At 42.1% G+C, this 20,275-nt stretch overlaps 1 protein-coding gene across 7 annotated transcripts in view; it reads right to left on the bottom strand.

Moving 5' to 3' along the window:
* Window positions 1-2,107: 2,107 nt before the first annotated feature.
* Window positions 2,108-20,275, bottom strand: part of csnk1g2b (casein kinase 1, gamma 2b) — a 38,528-nt gene continuing 20,360 nt past the window's right edge. For 3 of the 7 annotated variants that reach the window (XM_085375395.1, XM_085375397.1, XM_085375398.1), the window contains exons 3-10: window positions 18,179-18,248; window positions 10,429-10,577; window positions 9,500-9,734; window positions 8,484-8,569; window positions 7,327-7,411; window positions 7,090-7,238; window positions 6,765-6,848; window positions 3,544-3,802 (exon numbers count right to left, since the gene is read on the bottom strand). In XM_085375395.1, coding sequence (XP_085231521.1) covers window positions 3,629-3,802; window positions 6,765-6,848; window positions 7,090-7,238; window positions 7,327-7,411; window positions 8,484-8,569; window positions 9,500-9,734; window positions 10,429-10,577; window positions 18,179-18,248 — 1,032 coding nt within the window. In that variant the 3' untranslated portion in view covers window positions 3,544-3,628. Of the gene's footprint in view, window positions 2,268-3,543; window positions 3,803-4,664; window positions 4,767-6,764; window positions 6,849-7,089; window positions 7,239-7,326; window positions 7,412-8,483; window positions 8,570-9,499; window positions 9,735-10,428; window positions 10,578-18,178; window positions 18,249-20,275 lie in introns of those variants that run through there. The other 4 variants (XM_085375402.1, XM_085375400.1, XM_085375401.1 and 1 more) reach the window with 4 other exon arrangements.

Genomic DNA, 20,275 nt, shown 5'->3' with positions numbered 1-20,275 from the left:
ACTGAGAAGGTAAAACATTAATTCATTAGAAGCTCGACTTGTGGGGTCGATCCAAGTGTGTCGCGTGACTTTAAATACATCCCGAGGTTGTTTGGTTTCAATGAAAACATTAAATCTTCAGCATCCCGTAAACTTCTTTGACACCACCCACATTAATGAGCGAGATCACCATTTGTAAACCGAAACTGTGACGTGTCGTGCCTTTCACTTCGTCATCAATCACATGATCAGCCCTGTGCGACAACAATCATACCGGTAGGAAGGCTCGATCGTGTCCTTAAAGGAGCAGGCCACCGATTCGTGACAGCAAGACGGCTCATCAAAACCAAAAACAGGTTACACTGATTACAGCAGGGGCTGGAGCTGTGAAGAAAATGAAAGCTGCTGAACAGATGCATTGTGGGGGTTTTCACAAATCTAGAGGAATTTCAACTTGTTCCCCTCCTCCTCTCTCACTTTTACAGGAAATGCAACGTAAAAATTAAAAGGAAAATCTTTCTGATAATCTTCAAAGCTGTTGGAGAAATGTTTGGCACCGATGTACACTGAGGCAGCAGGCCGTCAGACGAACAAAAGGTATTAAAGGGCTACATGAAACAGGGGCTGATGGGAAACATGATAAAACGCACACAAAAAAAATGTAATTTTTTTCTGTCAAGTACAGTTTGATCGAAAACAGCAGCCCAGACCTCGTGTACCCTTTAAACGAGTTAACCTCACTGCCCATCTGTGACCTCCAGATGAAAGTGAACAGCGGGTCAGACAGATGTGGGTTGTTGCGTCTCGCTGAGGTGGCACAGCACACACGCCAAACCGCCACCACTGTACAGATGTGGCGTTACAGCAGGAGAGAGAAGGATGTATACTGACCTATACGTGACTGACAGGATGTGCACACAGTCATCTGCTTGCAAAACCTCCAGATTTGGGAAAAAAATACAAACACACATGCGCACACACACACACACACACACACACACACACACACACACACACACACACACACAGTAATCCAGTGAGCATTAGGGTCAGATTAGATAAAATGTCATTGCGGGACACTCACTTGAGCTTTAAACATTTTACTTAGAAAGGCACAAACTATGATTTCCTGGTAAATTATTTTTGATGTAAGAAATAAAAATCAAAAAAAAGACATGTCCTTTTCTTTCATGAGAATCGACAACATTTTTCAGCCATAACTCAAATATAAGCATCATGAAGGACTCTTCCTAGATCAGTCTTTATTAAGTTGTTTCCTTAATTGTTAATTTCAAACCTAAAGTTTTCCACTGTAATTGTTTTTTCCTCCAAAAAGTGCAATAATAATAAGAGAGCTTAATATCGGTTCCTCTCATTCTTCCACAGTACCTGAGGCCAGTGACTGTGCTACAAAGTCCGCGTCGACAGACGAAACAAAATAGAAGGAAGCCAGAGTGAGGAAAGAATTGAACTCCAGAACACTACAACATAAAAATAAGTTTTCAATGCAGGGATTTGACTTTGAAAACTGAGGATTCACTTACAAAAGAAACAAAAAACAAAAAGAGGAAGAAAAAATGCATAAAAATCCTCCAGACTGATTTATAGATGAAACGCTTCCTGTGTCGCTCAGATTTAACATCAGCATAGTTCACCTTTTCCTCTTTCACCTTGATCCCAAAAAAGACACACCAAAGAAAATAAAATTAACATTTTCCTAATAAAGGAGCAGATTTCTTGCACTCGAACCACTTGAATGGTTTCCCCTGATCAACAGCTGACTGTTCGAACAACACACGTTCTTTATGGAATCTAGAATACAACAACTGTTTCAAACAGCATCTTTTTTCATATTCACGCCACGGTATTCGAGTTTCATTGTTACAGCTTTTTTTTGTTTGTTTTCTTTAAACGTTTTTCTCGAGCCCCTCCCCCTCACGTGGTGATGCAGGTTTGTTTATTTTTCATCTGTAAAGGAATTGAAAGTCTGTGGAGTCGCTGTGACTGCAACGTTCCTGTCACTCGCTGGGATCGAGAGAGAGAGAGAGAACTCAAGCGGGGAGGTACATGTGACAGCGGGGAATGAGGTGAAAGGAGTAAGGAGGAGGTGGGGGGGGGGGGGGGGGGGGGGTAGCTGGAAAGAGATAATGGGCGGTGGGGGGGTCTGTGTAGTTGCTTCCATTTAAAACTTGACCGTGACCACAATGTTTCAAGTTCTCTCTGTTCTCTTCTTTCACTTGTGCCTCTGGAGCGCTTTCCTCTTTCTCCTTTTGAAGAAGCAACAGCACCTGCACAAACACAGAGGCATGGCTTCCTTTAGAAAAGCAGGTATTTACACACATGTAGATACTGGTACATAGCACGGCCTGTGAGGGTTGGGGTTCAGCAGCCAGTTCTAATCTGGCTTCCTTTCTTTTAACCATTTCACTTACTGTAATCTCATCATTTGTCTTCATAATAGTTATAAATGAATTAAGGAAGTCGTGGACTTTTAATAACTCAGTTGTTCATGTTTGAAACTACAAATATTTCTTTTGGGGGATCATCTTTGAGGATCATCCACAGCACCTAATCCACTCGACTCCGCTCGGTCTTTAGGGTTTTCCACTAGGCGGCAGCGTCAGGTACCAGGTGCTTTTTTAGCGTCATCCACATGAGCCGAGTTGAGCCAAAAAATGTGACATCAACAGACTCCATTCCCCTCTGTCGAGCCGCCTTGCTACAGCAACCCCACCCACACTGGGGTGGTACACAACTGTAGCGGAAAACGACCAAAACCCAGTAAGAAAAAGTCGAGTCAAGCTGAGTAGGTGCAAATGGAAAAGACTCGCATAGCTCAACTATGACGATGGTAATCTAGCTGGTCGCCTATTTAAGCTTAACTAGAGCTAGCAAAGTTGTGGGCTGTGAATCGCGTAGAAAAAAGACAACATGAATGTTTCAGAAAGATAAGATGATGTAACTGCTTCTAAATTAAACGAGCCATATTCATTTAAACATTTCTGAGCATTAAAAGAGGCTGTTGTGTTGTTTTTAACTAATATGTATATAACAGCCTAGTCTTTTGTTTTTTGAGTGTGGTCTCATGAATTACTGACACACAGCTGAGTCACAGTAAATAAAGGAGTTTTAAAGTAAGTCTAACCTGCTTCACTACACTTACAGTTATATTCTTTATGTGCAACAGTTAAAATGTTCCCCTCCCTGCTGGTGAACTTTAAGTCCCATTGATAACATTCCTACTGTGCCTCAGCTGCTACTGCTCAACATACACAGGACGCTACAAACAGAGATATGACAGTGACACACTCATACTTGATGTTTTAGTCAGGCTTAGAACAGACGCTGGCGTATTTACAGCAGGTAATAGCTCCAATATTTGATCGTCAGAGAGAAAATCTGATTTCTTCTTTATATAGTTATAATAGGTTAAAACGGTGTATATAAATGCACTGCTGTGTTCCTATGTAAACAAACCTAACTTAACTGAAGTAGGAAGCATGGAAACAATATTTAAAGTAGCACAAAGTGCAGCTTGTTACTGTGACTAAGTCACTGCCTGTACTCAAAAGGCTTCTACACGGAGGAGCTAACAACAAGGAACACAAAACAATTTAGATGCTTTTCAGCACCAATTTTGGATTTGGACTTATTGGACAGCACTGAAAAAGAAAAGCATGTGTTTTCTGTGTGTGAATGTGAGGATCCCCCCATACTTGGTTTCATCAGGTACGTCAACCTCGGTGGGAGCGGTGATGGGAGCGTTGGAGTGTCCGGCTGTGGGATCATCAGTGTTCAGCTCGCCATTTGTTGAGCTCATCACCTGCACCATTAGAGAAGGACACCAGACTGAATCCAGTTGATGAACATTCACAGGATCAAATAAATGCACCTTGACTATCACAAGTTATCCGCCCTCTCAGGTAAGAAAACAGTTATGCAAGTAACCCAGGATGAGCCAGCTAAAGCCAACAAAGTTTAAAGGACAGGTTCACACTGTTCATTTCTGTCTTCAAACACAAATAAGGCACCGAACAAGTATTGAAAACGATTTTCCTCGCTGTGATCATTTCTCCTGCTTTTTGAGGCTGGTAAGAAATCCTTTCCTTTGTTTTTACTCCAAAATCTCTTCTTGTTGCTAAAGTCAGTTTGAAACACACTGGGGAAAAAAACAGCTGATGGACAGCTGAACAAGAGAAAGGAAAACTGCAAGGAAAACTTGATATGTGAATAAGATTGCAAGACAAGAACGTGAACCAATCCTCTAAATACTGCAATTCTATTAGCCGACACTGGGTGGCGCTTGTGCACCACATTTTCTGCAGAGACTTATTTCCGGTGAGACAGTTTACACACTGAAAACAGCAAAAACACAAAGAACTATTATAGAATAAATGTACAAAAATAGACCTTTTAGTGTTTCTATTATATTATTATTATTATAAGATACTGCTGGATGTCATCTTTGGATGGCCTTGGATGCAAGCAGCCTAGAAGCAGACCGACAGCAGTGACACACAGGATTCACACAGTCTGATTCGAGCACAGAGTCGAGACAGAGCATCTAACGGGCAGGCAGTGTGAAGTCAGTGAGAGAGAGGGGAGGGGGGGGGTCAGACACACAGACAAACCTATATGGCCTCATGCATGAGCCATCAAAGCAGCAGCTGTAGCAGCAGCAGTACCTGAACAGAGCCCCCCAGCCGCTCAGCTGTGAGGTGCGACCCCAGAGTCTCCTTATTGGTCACGGGAGTGGGCTGAGACTCACTTCCTTTGGGCTCAGGCGACTTGACGCAAAGAGCAAAAAGGGTTGAGGCAGGTGGGTGTGAGGTGGTGAGAAGGGAGAGGGGGGTGAAGAAGTTTGTGGGGGTTATGGGTCAGGGGGTGAGGGAATGAAGAGTGAGGGAAAGGCAATGTGGTTGAAGGGGGTGAGGGCAGAAATGTGGAAGGACAATGAGAGGAGTTGGGGAGGGGGGGTGGATTAAAAAAAAGAAAAGAAAAACAAAAATTATAGAAGACATCTCCCAAGCAGAAGCAGGCTTGTTAAGACGAACTATGTTAATAGAGGAGTAGAGGGAAGCAAAAATTTATGTGAAGCACAGATCGACACTAGTAAAATCATGCAGGAGTAAAAGAAAACAGCCTTGATGGGCTCAGCTGGCACCGCTGAGCAACAGCGTCATCACGTCATCAGACTCTCTGAACTTAGCTGTGGACTCGGGTTTACAGTACAGCAGTTCTTACACTCTGCTTTCACTGACCTAAAAAATATATGTACAAATATGACATTTGGCTACAGATGCTCACAGCCAGCACTTTCTATTGATACGCTGTTTTAAGCAGGATGTTAAAGCTTTACAGTCATTACTGTACATGGTGCAGAAGGCCGTGCGCTGCGAGCTTAAAAGGTGGAACGTTATCGCCGAGCCAATCGCATTAAATACAGAGTAATAAAAAGAGGCTAGAGTCCACAGAAACAAGTCAATCATAAAGTCAAACGGATTCCTTGTACAGCTTTACTGGAACCGATGAGTCAGACTCACCAAGTACAACTTCATGATCAGGAAAATTATTTGTTATCACTGGTTATATTTTATAGATTTTTTTTGGCATAATAAAACCAATCAATCATTATCCTATCATTAACATTATATAAAAACAAAAGAAACAAGGCTCGGATAGCATGCTATTAACAACAAAAAGTCTACACTTTGTCACAGACTAAGCAAATAAAAACGGATGACAAATTAAAGGAAAAACATGAACCCCTGATTGCCACAGTGAGGTGATCTGGTGACTCCGGCATCTCCCACCTGGTATGGGCCCACTTTTCAATTCTATTCAATTTTATTTATACAGCTTAAGGCGCTTTATATTGTAAGGTAGATCCTGCAATAATAGATACAGAGAAAAACCCAACAGTCATATGACCCCCTATGAGCAGCACTTTGGCGACAGTGGGAAGGAAAAACTCCCTTTTAACAGGAAGAAACCTCCAGCAGAACCAGGCTCGGGGGGGGGAAGGGGGGGGGGCAGCTGGGGTGAGAGAAGGAGCCTAAAGGGATGTTTGACTGCTCATCGATACAATGCTGTGCTGAGTGGTTGCATTTAGCCAATGGTTGCACATTTCTGTTCTGACAGGAGTGATCTCTTCCAGGATAGTCACCGATTGGTTTGGTGATTATGCAAATAGTGTGAATCATATGCTATGGCCCCAAAAGTCAGGAGATAGCCCAGGTGAACACCAACGGCACATTTTGAGCTTGGCTGTAAGACGGTGCTCTCCGCCGGCGCTGTGCTCAAACCCTCCGGAGAGTTCAAGAGGTGGTGTCCTGGCAGCTCGTCACCTTCCTAAAGTTTGGATTTTTTTTTTCCATTTATTTGTCACTCGTCTGTACTTTGTCATTACTGGTGTAAACAATGCAATTTGCATTTTCAACTCATGCATGCAATGACTGAGCTTAGCGTGGCAAGGTGTGAAGAATTAATCCAAGTCAAAAACGATGCTTTGTTTCACAGCTGGAGAGTCTGCCTCGTAACGGCACGTGCCCGTTCATTTGCTACAAAGGCATTCGTTTTGTTTTTACTTTACGGACTTTGTGGGGAGACGGGCGTCACTGCCGACCAGTCAGACTGTAGACGCGAACAGGAAGTTGCTTACATTTGGAAACAACGAGAGTGACCTCGAGGATAAACCTGACTGGTTTGGGTGGTCACCCAAGCAACTATATTGGTAGGCGGGAGTGGTGATTGTTGTGTCTTAATGTTGTTGCTGATAACCTCACCGGGTTTTTGGTCTGCTGTTGTGCTTTGTCTCTGCTGTTGGGCTGCACGGGCGTGTCACTGGGGATGGGGCCTATCGGTGTGGGCTGCAAGGCAAACGAACAAAAGCACAAACAAAACAACCTTAGTGAGACATTTTTAAAAACAACAAACAAAAATAAATAATGTTAATGCCCACGTGATGAGAGACGCTTTTGGCAATTTGGTAATCGGGTTTGCAAAAATAATTAGCTTTGCGTTATTAAGAAATAATTACAGTTAGAGCAACAATATAAACTGATTGATGATGCTAGCAGAGGTCAGGTGGGTTCAGTGAAAGGCACTCACGAGCGATTTGCCGACCCAGTCGTATTCGTAGTCGAAGACGTAGCCGTTCCTATCAAACAGATCGGTGAAGAGCTTCCTCAAGTAATCGTAATCCGGCTTCTCAAAGAAATCCAGCCTCCTCACATAGCGCAGGTAGGTGGCCATCTCTTCTGTACCAAAAGATATATACTGTGAAATCCACACCACTTTCATTTAAAATAAATAAACCCGAAAGGAGGAAAATAGTGCTCTACTGACCAGGGAAACTTTCACAAAGGACTTCAATCGGCGTTGCTCGCTTGGTGTCTCCAATTTTCTGATACCTCTCCTTCAGGGTGTCGGCCTGCAGGGGAAACAAGTTTAAATGTTTACTGTACTATAAATCCTACTCTAATCTAAATATGAGCACATGTGCTGCTGCTTGAGGCGTCCATGAACATGTCCAATATTCAAAACAGACAGATTCTCAAGTCGTGATATCACATGTGCAGCGCCTGCATTTGTGCCGCGGCTCTTTGGACTCACAGAAGTTTTGCCACATGTCATGTCGATATCAGCACTTTGCAACATCGTCTCAGCTGTAGATATCTGTTGGTGTGGGGAAAGAAATCCCACAAATCTAGGGCAACCTGTCGCTGACCTCCTCACTGGCACAGGAAAGGCTTCTCAGCTGTTATTTAATTTTCTATCACACATGATGGGATGTTCTTCTGCTCTAAACCAACCAGATCCCCTCCAACCCTTCAGGGTGGTATAGTTTTACACTCCATACAGGGGGTCAGCACAACTCTGTGCGAGTTCCTTAGCTGCCAATATATTGATCGATAAGCTTCAGCGGATTTTCAAGCTCACTCTCCTGTTGTGTGTTTGTGTTGGCCAGAGCTATCCAACATCCCCCACATTTATACATCCCTCACATTCATCCACCAAGAGCTTCCACCCACATAGCAAATGTTCAGATGAGTTGTCTTGTCTTCTAGTCTGTTCTGTGTACACCTTTGATACCGATGCCTTCAAAAAGCAACCACAGCAGCTCTGCAGCCTGCTGAAACCGGCCCTTGAGACACCTGCGACTGTGGCCGTGCTCCTTAGTCATGTAAGCTTTTTCTCACAGCTCTTAAGCTGCAAAACAAGGTGCAGAAGGTGGTTTCCTGTCGCATCTGATTGTTTGTGCAGAAAAAGGTGTGTAAATTCAACAGAAAAATAAAGAGACAATATTTTAAGTATCCAACTGTGCCAATTTAACTGTTTCTCAGTGTTTCAGTTTCTAAAAAGAGAGACCTTAAAATGTCACCAGTCTGAGAGGATGCTAAAGTTGAGTGGGCGTCAAGTATCAAAAAAGAAACCGCTACGCCACGCATCGAGTGGATTACAAGACAAGCGTTATATCAGCATGAGGCAAATTGCTGCAGTACCTTTAGGCCTTGCCAGGGAAGGCTGCCTCGAAGGAAGTACATGAACATGTGACCCAAGGCCTCCAAATCGTCCCTTCTGCTTTGTTCTGGAAGTACAAGATCAGGATGAAAATGAGGTTAGCTGTGATAAACAAATGCATTTTATAACCAGCTGGCAAGACTAACAGTGGCTTCAAAGAAACAAAGCACGAGTCCACTGTTCCCGTCTTAAAAACATCTTATCGAGCCTCAACATGAAGATGGCCAATCGTGCGTCACGAAGAAGCAGCAGACTCAGCTTCTCACGGCAACTACTGATTAAGGCAACAAACCGATCAATGTTCAAGTTCAACACACTGAGATCTATCCTTATCAGGCTTCATGTACACCAACAATGGCAATCACGCTAGGCGGTCACATGAAGGTTGTTATCAATGCGATAACCACCAGCCAGTCCAGGGTTTAACAATCTATTCACATATTTATATAAAACAGGCATTGCTGGCAGCATGTGCCCAAAAGAGGACAAGAGTACTAGCAGCAGATTTTACAGAGGCTAATAACTTTCTAAAAGCACAAACATATCGTCAATTTTTTTTATTGACGTCATGGCTATTTTTGTTTTCAACTCTTCTGTAGAAATGACCACGTTTGTAACACGGAAAACTCTGGTTTAAACCTACAGTTACCATGCTAGGCCCGTAATGCTGCTTTGTGCTACAGGACTATGAGGTTACTGGTTAAAATGCTTCAAAATAACCCAGAAACGAAACAAGACATCAGAAAAATATGATTCATTTAACAATCCTAAAGCATCCCTGGTTATCTCGCATATCACCAACATTCAGGTAACACCCAGTGACTAAACAGATAACAGTATGTAAAAATCAGGTTAATGCCATTTGTTTGCAATGCTGCATTTGTGAGCAAACCAGTTAGGACATTCACATTATACTAAATATTCATGCAAATAAAGTTTGCATATGCAAATGTAGACAGCTAATCAACCCACAGGTGTATTCCTGAGACTTTCTTACCCTTTCCCAGGTGTGTGTTAATGCTCATGTAGCGTGCCGTCCCAGTCAGACTCTTGTGCTCCCGATAGGGGATGTGTTTTTTGGTCTCGGGGTCTATGTATTCTTTGGCCAGACCAAAGTCAATGATGTGGATGGTGTGCTGCCTCTTGCTTCCTGGCCGCCCAACAAGAAAGTTTTCAGGCTTCACGTCTCTGTAGATCAGACTCTTGGTGTGGACATACTCCATCCGTGTGATCTAGGTGAACGATCGGTGTTAGCATTTGAAGTTTTAATCGCTTTGCAAGCTGAACAGTTTCCAAACATGAAAACTCAAAGCAGTTTATGCAAAACGCGATAAAAAGAAAGCCTGCCCATTAAAAATGTTAACGGCAGCCAAACCAAAGACAAAACTGCAACAGCACAGCAAGCATGTCCACCTCAGCAGAGGCTTAGAACATGAAAACATCCCAAACCCAAGCACATGTATGTTTACTCAATTTTTTTTTTTAATCTGAATGAAAAAAAAGAGTAAATGCTACATGCACAGGCTTCTCTCATACTCTCATGTTGTGGCTGATGATGCTCATGTAATATCTTACCACTGTCATCTTATATCGACTAAGATTTTAACACCGAATTCAAACACAAAGTAAGTTTGGAACTAGATACTACAGAACTTGGTACTCGTCTCTACTCTGTTTCTAGCTGCAGTGATAATGGAGCCATCTTCCAGGCAAACACTTTAATAAACTAAAATTCAGACTTTCTGGTATTTACCCACTGAGTTCAAAGTCAGGTTGAGGGGTCAGTAAACCTGCCCTCTGGAACAAGCCGCTAACGACAACATTTGTATTCACAGTTGCACTATGAATAACTTTCTGGGAAGCCTGATGTCACCAAAGCAAGCTCCTCTGAACATATGCTCACTCCTCTCCCACTTTAGGCCTTACCAGCTGTATGGCTATCATGAGGACGGTCTTGAGGGAGAAGGTGCGGTCACAGAGGTCAAACAGGTCCTCTAGACTGGGCCCAAGCAGCTCCAGCACCATGGCATTGTATTTCCCACAAGGACCAAAGTAGTACACCTGAGGGATTCCCTCTGTGGAGACACAATAACAAAGTTAGTGAGACTTTTTAGATTTTGCCTTATAAATTAATTGACTGAAACACAGTTATTGATAATCGGCTTTGCATAATCACTTTTGAGACTTTTATTTTCACTGTGTTACTAAGTCAGAGTTTGTTACACCATTGGTTCCTGGTAGGCCAGCACATGCTGTCAGTGTTGTAGTCAGTCACAACAACTGTAAACAACAGCAGTGAAAACACGATGTTTTAAGTGTTAACATAAATTAAGTGCTTAATTGTTAATTAACAAAGTGCTTTGTGTGCTGAATTATGGTGCTGGTTTGTTGATAAGAAAGAGTGGGGCAAACTTTTATTTCCTCAACAGGTTTTTCAGAAACAGGAGTGGCTTAGTGCTTTCTTTGTCCTCTGAAGCAGGATTAAAGGGAAAGGTGTCAGCGCCCAACCAACAACTGTACAAAGCCTTTGTTACCAGAAACTGCCACACCCATCATAGTCTGTGTATAGGACGACTTCTAAAGAATGTGGAAGGATCAACCCGGCAGTATTTACCTTCTTTAAATATATCAGCGTTTTGACAGTGGAACTTCTGGGGGCGTGGCAAAACTGTTACGAAAACACCCCCTCCCCTGGAATAATCAGGAACAGTAAAGTCTTGCTTCATTTTTCAAAAATACAAGTGCATCTGAAAACCACCAGGAAAGATTCAAATCTCTTAAAATCAACTGCAGTTTGTGTAAATGTTACACAGTAAAGTATTTTGGCCTGAGGCTGCGGTTTCCACACGCTTTATTCTGACGACGACAACAACTGAGACCAGGGAGGATCCAGATTTATCATTTCTTTATAGTGGTTAATCCACCATCATGCACAAGCTCTTTCACCAAAATTATATTTTTAATCCTAAATATAATTATTGTTCTTATTTGTGAATTTTCAAATTGACCATTATACAAAAAAAGTAAAAAAAAAAAAAAAAAAAAGTTAAGTGTACCTGTTTTGTTTTTTTTCACTAAGATACCAAATTACAGGTCTTTACTTGCACTGCTAAGATGAAAAATTTGTTTTAGTGATTGAACATTAGGCTTCTTTGTGTGGGCTAAAATTTGGGTTAACAATATACTCATTTTCCTATTTGTTTATTTATTTATTTATTACAAAAGCACAAGAACAGACTTGCTTATCTGAACAGATTTTCTTTTCCAGTCTTATAACCTTTTTGTAGTCATGAGCAGGACTTTTGAGCCAAAGCTACAAAGTTTGCAGCTTAATGATCAATTCATGGTACCACATTTGTGTCCATTTGCATAGCTATTTGACTACGCAGAGAGAAAGATCACAGGTATGCGACCTACACAAATGTGCTTGTGTCCAGACTTCTAAAAACCTACAGGGACGATGCTGTGCATAGATTAAATGCTGATTTGCTGAAAAGGAAAGGGAGTGACAGCAGAGATGACCAAATGGAAAATAAACATAGATATCAGTTCTCTTATAGGTTATAACTACAGTACTCTGCAGTGTGGAAGAGCCACCCACAGAATGATTGTTTGACACATGTCTGACGGGGCGGTAAACAGCTACAAAATGTAGGCGATGGTCTGCAAAGCTGTGCACAGGACTGACGTACAGATTCGCACACGTGTGTTTCAGGATTTAATGCTGTTGTTTCTCCTTCACTTTGAATTTGGTGAACGTTGCTGAACAGAGCTGAGGATCCATCCATTAAAATATGCCTTTAAACCACAACAGTGATCTTCCCACCAGATTTGCATAAAAATAAAGAGTAAAATACTAAAAGAATGATCAAGCTCTAACATACAAATCTAAGAAGGAACTACAGTGAGACAGAGATGACAGAGTTGTTTAAAGAGCTAAGGATCTGACATTAGGACTAGTCACGTATTTCTCTCCCATTTAAATAACAGCTAGTAAATCAGTTGCCAAGAACATGCTTAGAGTGGGCACAACTCTGCATTGCCTTTAGGGCTGCCACGATTAGTCGACTAGTCACGATTATGTCGACTATTAAAATCGTCGACGACTAATTTAATAGTCGACGCATCGTTTGAAGCTTTGTAAGATCACAAAGGACGCAGGAATCAGTAGCAGGATTTAAGAGTGTAATAACGGACTGAAACAGAAGATGGCAGCACTGCATGTCCAAGGATGCCAGCTGCCGTTAAACCCCGAAGAAGAAGAAGCTGTGTCCCAGAATTCATAGCGCAGCCCAGCGCAGTTGTCAACAATGGCGGCAGCTAGTTAGTTTTAACTTTACTCTTATTATTCTTTCTGGGTCACAAAATAAACGTTTAACATATTTTCAGGCGAGAATGTAGCTGTGTAAACCTCAAATATCTGCTCAGTTTATCAAGACACCACATATTTTCAAAAGCGCTCCGACGTTTTCGGAGACGTCTGTTACCCACTAGCTCGTTAGCTAGGCGGGGGCAAGGCTAACTAGAGCCGTGAGAACACCGGACTCCCGGCAAATCGTTTTCAAACCCACCGCCGTCTTTCGCTAGTCAGGTTAAACATATATATAAGTCACTTAGATAACTTAAATGTTATTGTTTGGCTTTTTTCAGTATTTTATTTGTTCCTGAGTAAATCTGTTTGGCTGAGATTAAAGGTATAGTTTTTGCACAGCTAAAACTGTCAAGCAGACAGCTGATTATCAGAAGTGTGAGACGCTCCAGAATATACTCCGGTGTCCTGTTATATTTTAGAAAGCAAGGAGTTTATTAAACTTCACCGAAACAATCTGCAAATTTCATTAAAAATTAATAAACTACCATCTTGTCTTTATTTTTAGTTAGCACAAACACTTCAAGCTGTAAGCTAATGATAGTTATATAAGACCAGATGCTGCTGGTGCAATAAGCTGTACGTCCAATGGATGATGATCTGATTAGTCGACTAATCGCAAAAATAATCCGTGACTAGTCAACTATCAAAATAATCGTTTGTGGCAGCCCTAATTGCCTTAATGGTAGTTTAACATTGCAACAGGACCCCAGTGCATCCATGCACACGCATACACACAAACAAGCACGTCCGTCTGCACTTTAGCCTCTAGGATTTCACTGGTGATGATGGAATGGACTGTATTGACATTTATAGAGCACCATTATACTCTTGCTGACCACTAAAAACATTTTATACTAAAAGCCACATTGACTTTTTTTAAAAAAATATTTAAACTTGAAACATAAACACCAAAGACTCTATTCTTTGCATGTTAGTGTTTTATCCAACATGCATCCAAACCAACAGCCAGTTTGGAATCACCAATTAAACGCATGTCTGTGGTCTAATACCACAGATGAGGCAGTGATGAGAGATCACTCGGAGGCCTGCTCGTCAAAGCTTGGCCCAAATCTAGAGGGCATTCAACTCATCACGAGAGGAGAGTGCAGTGTGTATTGTAATCTTCTGCGGGTGAGCAAAGCTTGTACACAGAGCAGCTGCGAGAACTAGTCTAAAAATGACTGATGGGACCAGCTGGGAGTAAATGAGGTGATTTTTGTCAAAAATGTAATATAGACCATGACACAACAATAGCTGTGCAAAAGAGGATATTGTCTCAAGCATAACGACAAAACAAGGATCCTTCAACAACACACAAAGCAAACTGAAACGCCCCGACCAGGATAAATGGCTGTAATTCTAACCGTAACATAAAGTCGTACAAAAATATAAACTGTGTGTTCAGCATTGTGGGAAAAGCTCTGGCTTTCACTGCAAGCCTGCGTCAGTGGCGCTCTGACCCTTGCTGTCTTGACAATTTCAGACAATTCACCCAATTGTATGTGCAGGCAGTCCTTCTCAGGCGACACAGCAAGAGGGAAGGCGGCATCATGCTAGTCGAATACAATGTTGGCCAACAATGAAATGTCAGCCTTAAGGGCCAAAGAGGAGAAGTCTGGGGGAGAGGGGGCAGCGTCAAAGAGGAGGGTAGAGGAGAAGGAATCCATATTAAAGATTTAGATTAGAGAGTCGAGTATATTGAGGAGAGAGCAGGAGAAGTAGAGACTTCCATTAGGTTCACTGCTCTGAAGAGGTTCTCACAAAGTTGAAATATGATCAGCATTCGAGCTTTCAAAGACTGAGCCGGAAGCTAAAAATGCAACACAGCTTAAAAGCACAACAATCTCCGAAGATGTAGTCAGGTTAAAAACCAGCAGCTTGAGGATCAAGCAGCAATACTTTTGTTGAGTTTGGGCGTAAGTTAATTATTAATTATATCTGATAACTTTAGATTTTAACCTCCGCAGAAGCATGTGTGGCCCGATGACACCACAGCTTAAGGACACAGTTGTTAAAATAATCTTATCAGTCCAACTTTGAATAATACCAGCAGCAGTAAATATATAAAAGCACATGATTTTCCAGGGTCACAGCAGGTGGGTGGATGAGCCTCAATGATTTGCAGAAAACATTATCAACGTGCCGCGTCATGCCACTGAAAGCCTTCATGATTCTGAATATTAACAGCCACAATATTCGAGAGGAGACCTCCATACAAATGACCCTAATTACATAACATCCATGCAGGCGTGATGAGATGACTCGAAGAGCTACATGGCTATAAAATGCCATTAAATGATACCTACTCTCTATAAACTGAAGCCAGTCCCCTGACAGTGGTAAAGTGAACGATTGGTAGCATTAGACTTCTTCTAAAAGGATATGTCAATGACTTGTTTTGCTACTGGCAGCAGCAGCAACTGCAATAACAGATCCATTCTAAATGTTCACAAAAATCTGCAAAGTGGGAGACAGGATTCCCAACAGCGGGGATCTGTTCAGGACAAGAGAGAATTAATAGTGTGCAGATAAGCTCCTCCTGGGCGTTAAGCGCTGAGTAGTCCGTGCTGTGACATATTTGAGGTTCTCCGGTTGGGCAGGACTAACAGGGTCACATGTCCCCATTAAGCCAAGTTGACAACATAAGTAGATTTAATCTATCGCCTTGATTCCTCCCATGCTAGACGGTCAAGTGAGCCTTCCTGACATATCACCATGTAGTGGTCAGTCACCAGCTGGAGATGAGGCCTCTCTGCTCAGCTCTAATACTGCAGCTCTAAAGTGTTGTGCAAGTAGCAAAAGAATGAATCAAATTTTGATAGAGTCAGATATTCCCCATTATTTTCCTTGATTTACACACACAGTTTGCAAAACTTGACAATATTATGTAGCCACCTGTTGAATGTGAACATCTCTTAATGTCAGAAAGCAGCCAGATCGCTTCATTTATTTAAAATAAATGAGCCTTGCCACAGAAATTACTCATGTGTGTATGCTTCCGCTTGCAAAAGATTAACACAAAAGACATCTGGCACAGGTCGGAGCAAATCACTATTACTGAACCTGTTTAGAACAGGAACATAATATACTTCAACCTAAAACAAATTAAACCACTGACAGTTCAAGTGAACAACCTTGATTATCCAATTACACTGGCACCTGACTATTAGGCAGTCAGTGTTCAAAGGATAATGTGGTGGAAGAAAAAACAGAAAGTGCAGGAGTTCAGGGAAAGCTGGCTTGTGCTTGTTACAGCAGTGCTACTGCAGTACAAACTGCTGAGAATCCTAATTTTACTCAGTGAAAGCTATCCGAACACAAAGTACATCACAGTTTGCTGCGTATGGAAGTCTGCAGTCACTCAGTGTCCATGCTGACCCTGTCCAACGCCCCATGCTCACAATGGGCATGTGTGAATCAAAACTGGACAGGAAGTGGAAGGAAGATTGCCTGGTCTCATGACGCATACCATTATTGTGCACACCCAGGTGCGTGTGTGGTTGCTCGTGGTTCCAGCAGTTTGGGAAGAAGGCAAGCCAAAGCGGTGTGATACTCTGGGCTTCTTTGGCTTGTTGTCCCGGTGAGTGACAGGGGAGGACTAAAACAGCCCAACAGTGCCATGTGTGGGATTAATGGCTGTGAGCCACATCAGGGATACTTTAAAAAGGCCAATGATCACTTGTTGGTTTTTAGCACCCCTGAGGGATGGCTACTGAACAACAAACAGAGGAATGGAGAGGATATGTTTTTGCATCGCTTAACTCCACACTTAGTATCGGTGCTGAATTCAAGTGGATAGGGACAATTGTGTGTCTTCGCCCAAAATCAGTTTGAGTAAAGACAATATCAGAGCTAAGCAGGTGCATTCACACACACACACACACACACACACACACACACACGCACACACACACACACACACACATATATAAATAAAGCTAAAGACCAATAGTGGTCTCACTGAAAGGAAGAATGCAAGGGAAACAGGCTTGTACTGCAGGAATCCTCTGCTATAAAAAAGGAAAGTGGCACTGGAGGTGACAGGTACAGTTATGGTTGACTAAATGTGAATGTCAAATGAAGAGATTACACCAAAGAGTGCCATCCAGACAAACAAGCCACACCCTGTCAACACACCTTGGAGCGTTTCCCTACAGTGTACAGGCAGCGCACAGAGAGGCAGAGGATATCGTGACTAAGGAGACTAGGGAAGCTATCCAAGCAGACACCATAATGGCCCAAATGCTTGTAGAGGGCCAGCTATAAATAGCCAAGGACTGCCCTAATGCCCCACCTCCGTATCAACAGTGGAGGGTTTTTGCTCTGGCACAAGGAGCCAAGAAGCAGGCACGTGTCACTAAATTAGACCAGGACACATGCACTTTACTTGACAAACAGACGAGAATCACTGCAACAACAGGAGCACTTGGAGTAGATTTAGAATAGCACACACAAACGACCAAGTAAGCTTCATTTAAATAGGTACAGTCGGTCTTTTTCAGTTTAACTGAAAAAATGTTGTACTTATAAATATACATTGATTGGTGTGTAATTAGGTCTTCCAACAAATTGATGCATTCTCATAAACTTAGAACTAGTCCACTCAAAATACATAGGAGCGAGCGCTGGATTGCAGAAGCCACCGTGTTGCCCAACATCCTGAATACAGTGTCTGAGACAGACACATTACACATTTATGAGTGTAGCTAGAGACCAGCCACATATGTAGGATGACAAAGACAGAGGAGAAGAGAACTTTAACCAGGTGGGGTTGGAGGGTGAGAGCTGATGGTGAAGCCTATCATGCAGGTGCAACCACCAGTCACCACCACGAAGCCTGCAGCTGCAAACTAGAGCAAGAAGAGGCCCAGACCTCACAAGCCTTGGAAGAGCCGCTGCAGGTTCATAGTTATGACACCATGACATGATTTCTATTTCCTAAGGAAGAAGCGAGCAAAGGTAGAAGCTATATATTGTTTACACTTCCAATATCTCGACTTGCAGTGAGTGTCCTTAGTAGCAGGTGGTGAAAGTAAATCACTAAAGAAAAATTGGTGCACTGGACTTATAAAACAAGACAAAACAAGAGCATTGTTTCATAACCTGCAGTGACCAAAATCCTAACTAACGATTAAACTCAATTAATCACCCATCTTCACAGGTGCTCATGATTGTCTTTCTGCGTAAGGTTTCACTTGCAGCACAGGTAAATCTAGTGTGAAAATGTCCATTCATATTCAACTCCCGCCTATTAGAGGGAAAAAATAAATACAGAAAAAGAAAATACAAAGTGAAGTCTCTTACCTGAATTCCCCAACTGTTTGTAAAATCTATACTCCAAATGGAGCTGCGGCGCCCTGGATTTTATAGGTTCCTAAAAGAGAAGAAAGGAAGAGTGTTCACACATCGGTTTGTGTAGGTATGCGTGCGTACAGGTGACTGCATCAAAAGTTGCTTTTTTTGGCACAGAAAAAGTTTTCCTGTAAATGAGATAAATGTAAAACTAGGGCTGTTCGAACATAAACCTTTCACAATAAAGCTCAAGATCCTGTTGAGACTTTTCAAAATAAACTGAAACATGAAAGAGTATGCAGAGTGTTTACGGATGAGAAGCAAAAAAGAGACGTCAGGTGTAGGGGTGGGTTTTAATAATCGATTCATCGATTCTGGCTTGGATAACGTGATATCGATTCATTAAAATCCTGAATCGATATTTTTATATAAATGTATTTTGCGGAGATTCCAGAATCTCAGGTGAAACGTCACAAAATTTTGACAACCACCAAACATTTAAAACAGTAACTGTGAGCAGGTACACGGCTTCTGCACAAAGACGTAAACACAAAGCGCGGGCCCGCGGATCACAATCAGTGAGACGTCGCCTTTCTCCCCCGACGGCACGGACACGGTCGGGGCTCGCTGATTCTGATGTTTCGGCGGGTCCGCGCTTTGTGTTTACGCCCTTTTTGCCTAAAGCTGTTAGTTTTTATCTCTCTCCAAACAATATTGACCAAACCAGCAGCAAAAGAAGATCCAAACTAAGCTTCACATAAACATCGTCATGGACTCACTCTGACTTTTGCTGTTTTGCTTCCACCACAATAAAATCACACTTCATGCACAGCTCTCTCTCTCAGTATACTTCAAGAACAGTTTCCCGTCTATCCCTGAAATCTGTTTTCTGCATTATTCGTTTGCTTGTTACGCACAAGTCTACCATTGTTTACAGGCTGTCGGCCGCTGTTTTTTTTTTCCTTTTACTTACTTCCGAAAAGAAAACCTAATTTCTGCCGTTCAATAGGCTTCTAAACAAATTTAAATTTGTCTCTAATAAAACCGCTGTAACTTCAGAGTAGGGCTGAACGATATATCGCATTTGCGATAATATCGCGACATGATCAAGTGCAATTTTCTAACCGCAAAGGCTGCGATTATACTCTGGACATGTCCAAATTCATGGGCTGCATCCTCCTGAGGCCGCATTTGTAGACCGATTACGTCACAGCAACGTGCCGAAGGCTGTCCAAATTACTACCATATCCCAGAATTCATAGCGCGGCCCAGCCAAACTCCAGTTTCCAGCAATGGCGGCCGCTACTAAGTTTTAAAATTACTCATACTAATCTTTCTGGATCACAAAATAAACTTTTAACATATTTTCAGGCGAGAAAGTAGTTGTGTAAACATCAAATATCTGCTCGGTTTATCAAGATATCCCATATTTGCAAAAGTGCTTCGACGTTTTCAGAGGCGTCTGCTACCCACCAGCTCGACAGCTAGCCGGGAGCTCGAGGGTTACTGATGCGGCCGAGAGCGGCACAACTCCCGGCACATCATTTTCAGATCACCGCGGAGTTTCGCTGCTCGGGTTAAACGTAATATATAAGTCACTTAGACAACCTAAAAATGTTATTGTTGGGCTTTTTTCAGTGTTTTGTTTGTTCGTGAGTAAATCGGTTTGGCTGAGATTAAAGTTATTAGATTAGATAAAATAAAACTTTATTAATCCCCCGGGTGGGTTCCTCCTTGGTTTTCACACAGCTGACTAAACGTCAAACAGAAAACTTATTAAACAGAAGTATGAGACAGTCGAGAATTTACACCAGTGTCTGGTTATATTTTAGATAGCAAGAAGCAGACGGCCGAGTTTATTAAACTCCACCGAGACAGCGGTGACGCTAATCAGAACTAGACCGTCCAATTTCACGCCTTTAAATTTTAAAGGCGTGTTTGTGTGTGTGTTTATACAATTGCTATTATGTTTGCACTTTATGTGTAATGTTACTGACTGCAGAGATCAGTAAGATGTGTGTATTTTTTATTTATTAGTTTTATTTATTTAATATTATTTTTTAATTGAATGACTGTCTAGTAGTTCACAGATGTCGAAAAACTGAGTGT

The sequence above is a fragment of the Diplotaxodon limnothrissa genome, linkage group LG17, assembly GCF_057381915.1.
Source record: "Diplotaxodon limnothrissa isolate DT_005_m linkage group LG17, D_limnothrissa_male_GT1.1, whole genome shotgun sequence".
NCBI lineage: Eukaryota > Metazoa > Chordata > Actinopteri > Cichliformes > Cichlidae > Diplotaxodon > Diplotaxodon limnothrissa.
Note: the sequence above shows the minus strand (reverse complement) of the source record. Positions and strands in the feature narration are given on the sequence as shown.